The sequence below is a fragment of the Schistocerca piceifrons genome, chromosome 1 (assembly GCF_021461385.2).
Source record: "Schistocerca piceifrons isolate TAMUIC-IGC-003096 chromosome 1, iqSchPice1.1, whole genome shotgun sequence".
NCBI classification, from domain to species: domain Eukaryota; kingdom Metazoa; phylum Arthropoda; class Insecta; order Orthoptera; family Acrididae; genus Schistocerca; species Schistocerca piceifrons.
Window position 1 is genome coordinate 488,993,380 of NC_060138.1, and position 12,963 is coordinate 489,006,342.

Below are 12,963 nucleotides of genomic sequence, written 5' to 3' on the forward strand. Positions count from 1 at the left end.
TTTTTATATTGTCAGAACTAGTGGGTGTGAGAGAGGACAGAGGCAGTTACTGCTTCAAATAACTACGAATTAATGTCCAACTGCAAATGTTTAGCAGTTACAGCAAGAAGCGAAATTACCTCTGGTTGTGACGGCCGAACAGTGGATATAAATCGTCTTCCAGCAGTGACAGTAACACACACGCAAATACTTTTACTCCATGACGATTTAGCGTTGCATTCAGAATGAGAAGGCATGTGTGAAAAATTCAGTTTATGATCAGTCTTCATGTGTTTTGATAAAGTCTTCACCGTATATTCGACACTGCCAATACAGAAAGAGAACATAGTTAAGAGAAGAACGTTTTAGAAAAAGTTTATTTTGTTACATCGATCAAATAATATAAGTTTACATATTATGTAAACTCCAGCCCAGGGATCAGATACAGCACGACCTAGCTACTCCAATATAGGGCTACAGTATAAGGAAGTTGTTGAACGATGATAAGTTTCCGTAATTCATACTTAATACGTTGCCTATTTTTATTAGCTTTCTCCTGAATAAGTTTATAATCTGCTCATTATACAGATTCAAACTTTGCAACATGACTACCCATGCATAAAAGCATAGCAAGGTAGTTTCAAAGAGTAATTTGCATTTTTTACTCTGTTCACAGGAAATTACAGGCCTTTCTGCCTGTAATTCATATTTTCCAGTGTGAAAACGTAAATTGATTTAAAATTTACAGAAAGCAACAAAAACAATTGTTGGAGTAATGCTTATTGCAACTATCAAAAACTGAAACACTTCCTTTTCAACGATCATACAGAAAATGACGTTCTTCATCATACCTTCCCTCCTGGAAACTAAGTTTTCATTCATTATGGAAACTAAAGAACTGTGGCTACTGACGTTACGGAAATGTTACAAAGTGTGATACAAGCCTTTGTTAGGCTTCTCTGTCACCACAAAAACCTTGCAACGTCAATGGGTTAAGGCGTATGCCATGGAAAGCTTGCATGAAAGAACTTTTATTTCAGTCATCAATGTATACAAAACATAGTGCAGTTACAGCATATACGTAAAAATATGTGCACCAATCTTCAATCTCTTTTCGAGATGCGTGCATTTATAGTCTGAGCAAACGGCAGGCACGAATGCAAAAGGGAATCTAGTAATTGTGCAGCTTACAAAACCATACACGAACTCCCTCACTTTCAAAACACTCGCGGAATGATTTTTCGGAAACGTGACGCCTAATAGTTCGGCGTGGGGCCGCAGGGAGAGCGTAACAACGTGCGCCAGACCCTCTTTTGTATTCCCTGCCCTTATGATGGAACCCCGTGTTTTCTGAACAGGTGGATGCCTCTGAGTCACTCATAGGTGCGCCGATATTGTGACGGTCGATTTCCGAGTAGTGATGCAGAACTTTGCCTTTTTCACGTCTCCTCTCTCCACAGTTAGCACCGGCACCACTATGCTTCTTGCAGAATTTGAATATCTGTGCAGGCTTTCTGCATCAACTATGTACTTCTTGTAGATTCCTACACTCAAGACCTCAAATACATAACTACCGAACTCCAGTGTTGGCTCCTTGGCACTTCCCTTTTTAATAATATTTCCTCAATTAGCCGTGTCAACTACAGGTGTACCAACCATACCACCTCAACTTTCAGCGTGAACCCCACAGCAGATGGATGTTCACCACCGGCAGCGCATGAGATGACGCACAAACCTACTCACAACAATCGTAATTAAACTTGATGATGTGCCACGTCTAGCTGCCTCTGAAATTGATACCAGATGCATTATAAACTAGCGAGAGTAGCTTTAACGCCGTCATTTACAGAGATATGGGTACGCAGAACGTCTGTTCCTCATAATCGTCGCACAAATTGACGAGTGAAAGATAACACAGTTGTAAACTGGTGGAGATTTATTTTGACTTTCCGTTGTAGTGAGTGGTGAGGACAGAGATGTGTGACAATTTGTAGTTGTAAATAAATTGGCCTCTGACTACAAGGATGCTTTCTAATTTCTGTGTCGCATAATCGGTTTCACGACTGCCACCCCCACGTCCAGACACACCTTGTAGTACATGTAATCGAAGGTAGATATTATTTTTCCCAATATCGCAGCTCGCTATGAAAAATAAAAATCATCCTTGAAACCAGAGGCTAATTTACTTATAACAGCAATTGCTGGATATTCCATTGTTATGTATGACCAAGGGACATCTTATCTGCAAACTATCATCTCAAGAGATGGGGTCTGGTGCTAATAAAAGAAGAAGGGAGGAAGATTAAGGTTAACGCCGCTTCAACGGAGATGTCTTTAGTGACGGAGCATAGCTTGCCTTGGGGAAGGGTTGTTGAAAGAAATCGATGCATCATTTGATGTATCATTTTTAAAGTACCCATCTCGGCAGGGAAACTGTGTCTGAAGAGTCAGATGGATATTTGATATTTAAAAGAGCGTTCTACAAAATACTCCACTGTTTGGTCACTGTACCACCTCACTCTTGTGCTACCAGCTCGGTTCATTGAACTGAGGACAACTGTTTTCGTTACAGTGCACACGTCTATTTTGCGTTTGGGAGAACATCCAAAGACAGCTGACATCCATATTTGGATCCATCCCAAAGGAAGCTTTCGTCCATGGTTTCTAGTAGCATTATAAACAATGAATCCTTTCAGAGCCAATTTTCAGTTCGTTTAAAAGTTAGAGGTTGAAGGGTCATCATCAGTGTATAAAAAAGATTAGTACCGTTTAGTCTCCATATACAGGAGACATTTTCGGAGGGAAATCGGTAAGGGATCCAGAAATTAGAACTGCATTATGAGCTGTATAGATGGCACTACCATTACTCATGTTGACTGCGTGAATATTGGTTGCTGGTGACATCACTCTCGATTAAAAATAATCGCTCGTCATTTTCTTGGCGCAAACTCGGCATCCACATCTGATATGATTAACCTCGTCTTCTTAGCTTTTAAAATTATCGTGGTGTTCATAAAATTGTCGCTTATGTATACAGTATTTCTTGTCGATGCTCCGTCTTGGCTAAAACGCTCGTTCCATTAAACTTTCTTCTATGGTCTCTCCTTTATAAAACACTCTACTTTCTGGCCAATCGTCACTTACTCTTACGTTCGGCTAAGCGAATGTTACTAACCTTCTTTCATTATTCCAATTTAAACTAGGTCACAAATAGAAGGAGTTATGCTCACACCAGCTACGGTAAGAAAAGATCGAACATTCCGTTCATTTCTCAGGCGTTCTTGTATCTTCTTGGCGGGCCCTCTACACGTTCGTAATGTGTCTATAATTCTGGCAAGCTTTCGTTATTGTTCCTGATTTACTTCTGAAAACGCCTCTCGGAGATGAGGACAAAACTTTAGTTAATAGCTTGAAAGTTTACCGTCTTACCTCCTTGCCTAGGGACGCCAGATGAAAGTTGATATCGCCAAGCCCTGAATGAAAATTGCGCAACGGATAACTGGGGAGGGGAGCTTGAGAGCGCTACCTAGAGAGCGTGCCCTTTCTGTACGATACTAGGCAAGGGGCTGGAGGGCTCACACGCTGATGTGTGGGTCCCTGCATTCTATAGCTTTTATTTTAAATAAATTCCTTTAACTTGACTTCTTTGTGATTTTTAAGGTATGTTAAAGATTGATGACAGTTGATTATCTATTTGTTTTAAACATTATCACTCGACTTTACAGCGATTGCAGCAATTGTTTCAGTTTACAGATATTACAATTTTACATCCTATAGCACGGGTATATTATATACTAATCTGCACGCACATTTCTACGGGTAAGACGGAATTGCGTTGGCCAAATGTATACCACCAAAGTCTCCCAATATTTTACATAGGACATTCACTATGTGAGGAGGATAACGGGCAAACTGGGGACCAGATACTTTAACACAGGGGGTCAAATTTCCGGAATTAAACGAGCACATTCATTTCCTTACACAATCCGAAGCTGGAAATAAAAGAATTAGTACAAATATTCAAATACCTCTCTTCCATGCTTGAACATTGAGACAGACGCACTGAGAGCACGTCTGCTTACTTACCCGTCTTCTGTTACCCTCCTAGAATATGGCGGGCACCCGGAGGTCTTCCTGGGCCCCGGTGGAGGGGGTGGTCGAACCACTTGGCCGTGACCAACCTCTCCACCACAAATCTTGTGACACTGGAAAGTCTTTGACTTTTACCTGCTTGTGCTGTCACTCTGATCCCCTAGCCAGGTGTAAGGTTGGCACTACTGTACTATAGAACTGCTTCCCAACAAAGATTTGGCCACGCTTTACGGAAAGGAGTGAGGAGGATTAGGAAAGTTCACGTGCAGATTCACATCCACGTACAAGAAATGCATAATACACGACACATATAAATACGTATTATGAAGCCTGACACATTTCTTTCCACCCGTCCACATGGGTTCTGTTGCACCCGCGGCCGGCCGCGTCGTGTAATAAAATTGGCTGCGGAGCCGCCTCTGTTTCTATTCCCCGGTGCAAGCGAGCAGCGAAACCTGCTGCTTATAGAACGGAAACTACTGTACCGTTTCAAGCTTTATACCTCAATCACGACCTTTCAGCACGTAAATTCTAACTGAAGCTTTCTAACGCTGCCAAAAGTGTGTTATGGCCATCGGAGATCACTTTGAGTAAGACTAGAGATTTTTGTATAATTCAACTACTTTTCTATAATGCTACTTACCTATCTTTGCGGACGAGCCCTGAATGAATGATCACCAGCATTGCAAAAGGTCAGTTGCCTGCCCCTTGTCGAGTTGGTTTTGTGCTAGCTACCTGCAGCAGCAAGTCCTCTGTAAAGGATAGAATCCAAGCTTTGTTTTTGGCATTTCTTCTTTTTAATTGAAACTGTTATCGTGATTCTATATTTCAATGGCTCCTCTGAATAAAGTGATGTGGTGTCGCGAACACGTGTGAGGCGGTGCATTTCTCAGCGTTATGCATGGCAGCACGTGTTCAACCACGGACGGTTTCTGGCCATGCCGCAGCCACAATTGGTGATTACATAAAGCGATTGTAGTGATGATAAATCTTCCTTCAGTTAAGAAAAAAAGAAAGTTTCCCCAGAGGCGCTTGGCTTCCAGTACTCCCTACACTTTGGGAACGTGGCTTTTATACGTCACAGATCTCGTGCACACGCTGGTCTTCAGAATGTACACAGTCTTCAAATTGTGCTTGGAAGCTCCTATGCAGCCCTCAGTACCTTTCTATTATAGCATCCTTTATTGAATATTATTGATTGTTTCTCTCTCCTCTTAAATAACGACAAGTCTCACAAATCTTCTCTGAATTTTTATTTTAAATCCTCTTTGCCTCTTCGGTTAATGCAACTCGTTTATGTTCCCCGAGAAGCTGGAGAAATCGTACAAAGGCTTTTTGATTTTCGAGCCAGAAATATCCGTTCACATACTATCTCTCTTAGTACCGCAAAAGTGCCTCCCGTTGTATCCACAAATAACGTCAAACGCACTTTACTTGAGGGATTATTAATTTCTCCATGTCTGGAGAGGCGCTGTTGCTCCGCAACTGTGTTGTGAATTTATGAATATCCGCTCCAAGGCTAAAAAGTTCATTGTTTTAGTCCACGATCGGTTTCATCTCCTACAGGAATCTGAATGTGATGCTGTGGTGAGACAACGCCAGATGATCAAGAAAGCATAAATTATGAAAATCACGTTTCTAAAAATTAATGTTCTTCAAGACATCAATAAATATCCACTCCAGTTGCTAAAAGGTTCTCTATTTTACTCCACAGCCGACTATGGTTTTCATATTGAAACAATTTTCTAGTGGACTCTCAAATTTTTATGTGACTCAAAAACGTGAAATGATCAAATGGTCATTGGACGTTGCCTCGTCAAGGAACAGTTTTCAAATTATAGTAGTTAATGGCTTCAATACAAAAAAATCTTATTATCCTTTCACATTGCCTCACCAGAACACAGGTTTCGGATCTTGTAGAAAATGTATTCAATATGTAAGCTGCATCCAATCATGTAGCAAAATAAATAAATTCTGGCCAACTGGAGTGGATATTCATTAATTTCTGGAGGAACATCTCATTTTAAGAACAACTTCAGTTCTTCACAGTTTATTCTTCCCTTTTATTTATGATTTCTGCTGTAATTCAGAGATATTATTCTGAAACCTGAAGACCGACAAGTATTTCAATCGTGTAGGGGATTGTAGATACTATTTAGATAACTAAACGGTTTGTTATGTTTAAGTGTTACTATACAACAGCTGCAAAATTGCTGATATGTATGAGTTTTCGCTTGAAGAGAGATTTTTCTCAAGGGTCTGTTAGGAAGCTATCGGTAACGACTACTCAACAACTTTAACACAAGCGTTGTCGCTAGCAGTTCGTACCTATTCCGGCGATGTATGTCTTCTATAATACCGCCACACGCAAAAAATCAGAGAAAGTACATAAACATTTGTTTACTGCAGCACTCATACGAACACACATCCAGTTCACACGAAATATCAGTGAATCTTTGCAAATCTGAGAACTATGTTCCATTACCCCACAATCGCCCCCAGAAGCCAACAACCACTCAGAGACAAAGTTTATTGCCACATTGCCTCCCAGGCTGTGGTAGTCCCTATACTCGGGGTTGGCTTACTTGTGGGCGGTTTACTTGTGGGTGGTTTACTTGTGGGCAGTTTACTTGTGGGTGGTTTACTTGTGGGCAGTTTACTTGTGGGCAGTTTACTTGTGGGTGGTTTACTTGTGGGCGGTTTACTTGTGGGCAGTTTACTTGTGGGCGGTTTACTTTTAGGTGGTTTACTTGTGGGTGGTTTACTTGTGGGCAGTTTACATGTGGGTGGTTTACTTGTGGGCAGTTTACTTGTGGGCAGTTTACTTGTGGGTGGTTTACTTTTAGGTGGTTTACTTGTGGGGAGTTTACTTGTGGGCAGTTTACTTGTGGGTGGTTTACTTGTGGGCGGTTTACTTGTGGGTGGTTTACTTTTAGGTGGTTTACTTGTGGGCAGTTTACTTGTGGGCAGTTTACTTGTGGGCGGTTTACTTGTGGGCAGTTTATTTGTGGGTGGTTTACTTGTGGGCAGTTTACTTGTGGGCAGTTTACTTGTGGGTGCTTTACTTGTGGGCAATTTACTTGTGAGTGGTTTACTTGTGGGCAGTTTACTTGTGGGCAGTTTACTTGTGGGCAGTTTAGATGTGGCCAGTTTACATGTGGGCAGTTTATTTGTGGGCAGTTTACTTGTGAACGGTTTACTTGCGGGCGGTTTACTTGTGGGCAGTTTACTTGTGGGCAGTTTGCTTGTGGGTGGTATACTTGTGGGCAGTTTACTTGTGGGCAGTTTGCTTGTGGGTGGTTTACTTGTGGGCAGTTTACTTGTGGGTCGTTTACTTGTGGGCAGTTTACTTGTCGGCGGTTTACTTGTGGGCGGTTTTCTTGTGGGCAGTTTACTTGTGGGTGGTTTACTTGTGGGCAGTTTGCTTGTGGGTGGTTTACTTGTGGGCAGTTTACTTGTGGGTGGTTTACTTGTGGGCAGTTTACTTGTCAGCGGTTTACTTGTGGGCGGTTTTCTTGTGGGCATTTACTTGTGGGTGGTTTACTTGTGGGCGGTTTACTTGTGGGCAGTTTACTTGTGGGCAGTTTAGATGTGGGCAGTTTACGTGTGGGCAGTTTACTTGTGGGCAGTTTACTTGTGAGCGGTTTACTTGTGGGCGGTTTACTTGTGGGCAGTTTACTTGTGGGCAGTTTACTTGCCTCCACCAACAACGAACTGTGCTGAACACCGGTGGTCAGCGCCGATGAACTGTGATGATGAACTCTCACTGATTCTTCTGGTTTCATGTCACAGCCATGTCGATTACCACATTGAATTGGCGATATTCGCTGATGCCGCCGGTGATGACGCCCTGCTCGCTCATTGGCTCCGTAAGCCGGTTTATATCATCATTGTGAGGGAATGGTGCATGTGACATGGCGAAATAGTGTGTTCGCTGACGGAGGCATCAGGGGACAACTGCGGAAGACCTCCTCACTCTTGGCCTCGCCTCAACGTAGGGATGCTAACAAGCCCATATGTCAGAAGGGTGGACTACTCAGCAGGGGTAGCGACATTGGGTCCTCCAAGGGAAGAGGTGAAGCTGCGTCTTCTTCAACTGCTACTGTGGCTTGGTGGACGAATTCCACCTCCATCTCAGCCTCCACACTCGGAGTCCCTTGCCTCAAGCGATCATTGACCATCAGCATTAGCAGGCTGCAGTGGTACGGAAGCTTGCTGTTCCCCTTCTGGACAGACAACTGCCGGCACTGGAACTGGAATACGGCTATAGTCCCAGAAGGAAGGCACACAGAGGTGACTGATATGTTTCTGTCATGTGCGTCTGCCTACCGAAATTTCACCACACGTGGGTGCTTTCATAGTAATCAACCGTGACTTTCTTCATTTGCTCCTTGAATGTCCAAACAAAGTGTTTTGCAACTCTGTTCAGCACTGGCTGAAATGGTGGACTGCAGAGGTTCTGTATCCCGTGGGCTGTGCAGAAAGTGTCGAATTCTTTACTATCAAATAGGATGCCACTATTCTTGACAGTGGCTGTAGACCCTCCAGGGACCCTCCCATATTGTTGATTCTGATGACATACAGGTAGCTTGTGTCAGTATCCACAAGAATGAGCCAGTCTGTCGCCAGAATGGGACTACTGTAGTGTGGAGGGTGCCGACTTCAGTGCTCCAATGCCTCAGGCCAAACCAAGGAAGTGTATTATAGTGTCCACTCCAAATTCTCATCTGTGGCCTAATGAGTTTGCCCGAATATGTTTACAATGTATATAAATGATATAGAAGAATGTTTGTAAGGCTGTGTGCAGACGATGCAGTTGATTATAAGAAAGTGCAAAGCCAGAAGACAGTATCTATTTGTAAAATGACCTGCAGAGCACTGATGAATGGTACAGGCTCTGGCAGCTGACGCTGAATGAGAATAAATGTAATATATTACGAATAGAAAGGAAAAAAAATCCGCTACTGCACAACTACACTATCGGAGACATATTGCTGAAACATTATCTACTGAAAAATATCTGGGAATAACTGGAGAGCAACCGTAAGTGGAATTACCACATAAAAAATATTAGGAAAAGCAGATTCCAGACAGAGTCATTCGAAGAATCTTAAGCAAATGTAATTCATGTACTAAAGGAGTAGGTTACGAGGCGCTTGATAGACCGAATCTTGAATATTGTTCGTCGATCTGGAACCCTTACCAGGTAGGAGTGATATCGAGAAGGTCCATCGAAGAACGGAACGTTTCGTTGCAGGATCGTTTACTCCATGCGAGAGCCTTACGTAATTGCTCAACAAACTCCGGTGGCACACGCTGCAAGATAGGAGCTGTGCATCATAGCGATGGTCCGTCATTTAATTTTGAAGGAACACTTTCTGGGAAGAGTCGGATAACATATTATTTCCTTCCACATAAGTCTCGCGAAACGACCACTGTAACAAAATTCGAGAAACTGGAGCTAATACAGAAGCTTACCGACAATCAATCTTCCCATGCGCCATTCGGAAACGAAACAGAAAAGGAGGGATCAGTTAGTGGTACCAGAAGTACCCTTCGTCACACACGATCGGGTGGATCGTGTGGAACTGATGTAGATGTATAATCTTGAGCTCAGCTGCTGCAAAAGATCCAATCCCATGAGGTTAGCCGATGTATATGATTCCGTTACTAGAAGCAGAGCCTCCACTTTTCTGTCTTATACTTGACAAATGGTTCAAATGGCTCTGAGCACTATGGGACTTAACATCTGAGGTCATCAGTCCCCTAGAACTTAGAACTACTTAAACCTAACTAACCTAAGGACATCACACACATCCATGCCCGAGGCAGGATTCGAAACTGCGACCGTAGCAGTCGCGCGGTTCCGGACTGAAGCGCCTAGAACCGCTCGGCCACCGTGGCCGTCTATACTTGACATTCATCATACGACGACCTCTCATCTGAATTATCTACTTACTATAATTCATTAGCTTTCTGTGAAAATTGGATAATTCGGGAGCACCAGTTGCCTTTGAATGTTGCGTCCATTTAGCTAAATATTTATTGACATAGCTTTATCACCTTGTGAAAGAAAGCTGCAAATTTTACTATCAAATCATATTCACCACCACACATTCAGTGACGCCGGTTCAAGCAGAGTATTTGATGGCACGTCGTTGCATCTGTAAAAAAAAAAAAAAAAAAAAAAGGAAGAGACCTGCTTTAGAATCGTTTCACGTGTCGTGGGTTTTACCGTCCTGCTGTAGATCTTGCGACTGAAAGATTTCTCGCCCTTATGAAATTCTGTCTGAAACATCTCGATTCCTCTACTTTAGCCGAGTGGTTCTAGGCACTTCAGTCCGGAACCGCCCTGCTGCTACGGTCGCAGGTTCGAATCCTGCCTCGGGCATGGATGTGTGTGATGTCCTTAGCTTAGTTAGGTTTAAGTAGCTCTAAGTCTAGGGAACTGATGACCTCAGATGTTAAGTCCCATAGTGCTCAGAGCCATTTGAACCTCTACATTAAAGACCTTCATCTGTTTGCTTAGACTGTTCAGAGGTTTGATTAACCAATAAACATTACGCCATCGTGGGATTATTTAAACGAATAAAATCACTGCACAGTCCTTTGTATGCTGCATGACTGATAATCATATTCCTAACTTCTCGACATAATAAAGATTACAATCCTGCTTTATGTGCATTACAATCAAAGGCGAGACCTTACAACATGCCAGCCCGATTGTCCTTGTGCACACGACCTCTGTTTTACGCTAATATCGATCGTATCTGCCCTATGTTCGTCTCTGGTCCTTTTCTGGGAGACCAGTGAATATTTGTCCGCAAGAGGGCGCGCGGATGGAAGGCTGTGCTTGGCTGGCGACGAGGAGATGCGTGGTTACAGCAGTACGCATGTACCGAGCGCGTGTGAGCGCCCAGTTTCAGCCGAACACTGCTAGTCGGCGGCGGCCGGGTCTGTGGAGTGCTGCTGGCGCCTTGACGCCGGCTGGGAGTTTTAAGTGTCTGCTGCTCGGCCGTTAAAGGAACTTGCATGCTCGGGGAACTGTTTCCGTCCCGTACTATGGACTATGGTGCTGCCCTTTTGAAAACGATCATTTATTCTGTGCTCAAAAAAATGCGTCCTGGTTACTTTCGTCCCTACTCGAAATTTGCGTAATTACTCCGGTCTGGTGCTGTGAACTAAAGGCGCTCATTTGTGTTTTGATGCTAGGCAGATTTTCACAAATGCGCATTAAATTTCTAATTTCGTTGCCTACCCGCTATGGTACTGAACAGCGGTATGCTTACCGTCATTTCATTTTGTGGGTCACTTGCTCTGATCTTTTTTGGGTCATGCTCATTACAATTTCTTAATGTATCTTGTGCTTCTATTAGAGTTAAGGCTACACCGTAAGTCACTTGCCTTACATATTATCTAGCGTCTTGCGTTTTTATGAAAGTACTGTTAATTCAAATGTTTGTCAGTCGTTGCTAATTTTGGCGTTTCAGTCAAATACCACTTCAGCGCGTAATGCTTGTCCAGTTGGATATATATTTAGGCCGCCTGTATTTTGTTTAATGCTTTCAGTGTTTAACAAACTTATTTTTTCTAGTCACTGGCTTATATTTAAAGGGGGTAGGATGTCAAACGGGCCGACATGGAGCAGGAAAGTCACCACAGGACATTTTAATTTCTACTGTCTATACTTTTACAAATAAATTCAAAAAACTTTGACACCATGACCACGAAGGATTGAGGACTCACACTCATCGCAGTGGAAGTTCAAAAACGTAGCAAAATACCTTTTTTTAAATGTGAAATTTCATCATTTTTTTACATATTACTGGCTGCATTTGTTCCTATTGGTACACTTTTCTTCCTAAGTAAGAGAGATTCTTCGATGAATTTTTTATAGCATACAAACAGTAGTTACAGGTGTATGAAACTCCAGAATTTTTCAGCTCTATAAATAAACTGTGGAAAAAATTTAGATAATTAACTATAAAACTTGAATTTTTCCTAAATATGAAGTTTAAAATGTAATAGTTCATTCATTTTTTTATAAATTAAATAACTTCTAGAGTTTCATACACCTGTAACTATGGTTTGTACGCTGTGCAAAAGACATCGAAGAATCTCTCTTACTTAGGAAGAAAAGTGTACCTATCTCAGCAAATACAGCCAGTAGTAAGTGAAAAAATGATGAAATTTCACATGTAAAAAAATGTGTTTTGTTACGTTTTTAAACTTCCACTGCTATAGGTATGAATCCTGAATCCTTCCTGGTCACGCTGTTAAAGTTTTATGAATTTATTTGTAAAAGTATAGACAGTGGAAATTAAAATGTCCTGTGGTGCCTCTCCTGCTCCAAGTCGGCCCGTTTGACGTCCTACCCCCCTTAAGTAGAGAAATGTTTAATTCTGTCTGCACGTGTGTGTCACCAGAGACCTCACGGTATAGCTAGTGATTCTGATGACATTCACCAAACAGATCTTGCAACACACCCGTCTAAAATGTGTGTACTTTCGTAGGACAGCTTGCTACCTGGTTACATTAAGTCCATGTTCCTCATCACTTGCTATTTTTTGAACCAGCTGCCTGTGTAATAATTATTTTACCATTTGTTTATTTTATCATGCTGCCCGCTAGGCCTTGGCCATTCTGCATGTAAATTTGCTCGGTACTGCCATTGCTTGCTTACCTGTTGACCATGAAGTTAAGCGTTCGCATAGCTTGGAATTTTTTTCAATTGTTTAAATTGTATGTGGTTTGATGTAAATTTGCTCTCTTTAACCTTTAGGTAAATCTAAGAGACTTCGCCTAGACGCGACCTTCAGAATACGTTCAGCATACAGTTCACTGGTTATTGTGCAGAGAAGCTCGCTGTACAGTTACTTATTGACTTTTTTT

General features: G+C 42.2%; 1 protein-coding gene across 1 annotated transcript; it reads right to left on the reverse strand.

Annotated features, from left to right (window-relative positions):
• Positions 1-6,600: 6,600 nt before the first annotated feature.
• Positions 6,601-7,596, reverse strand: LOC124740507 (repetitive proline-rich cell wall protein 2-like). The gene has a single exon (XM_047248623.1). It carries the CDS (start codon positions 7,594-7,596, stop codon positions 6,601-6,603), a length of 996 nt encoding a protein of 331 aa, XP_047104579.1.
• Positions 7,597-12,963: the final 5,367 nt, after the last annotated feature.

Excerpts from the sequence above, each read along its gene's own strand:
- LOC124740507 (XM_047248623.1), bottom strand. The coding sequence starts at position 7,596 with ATGCCCACAAGAAAACCGCCCACAAGTAAACCGCTGACAAGTAAACTG.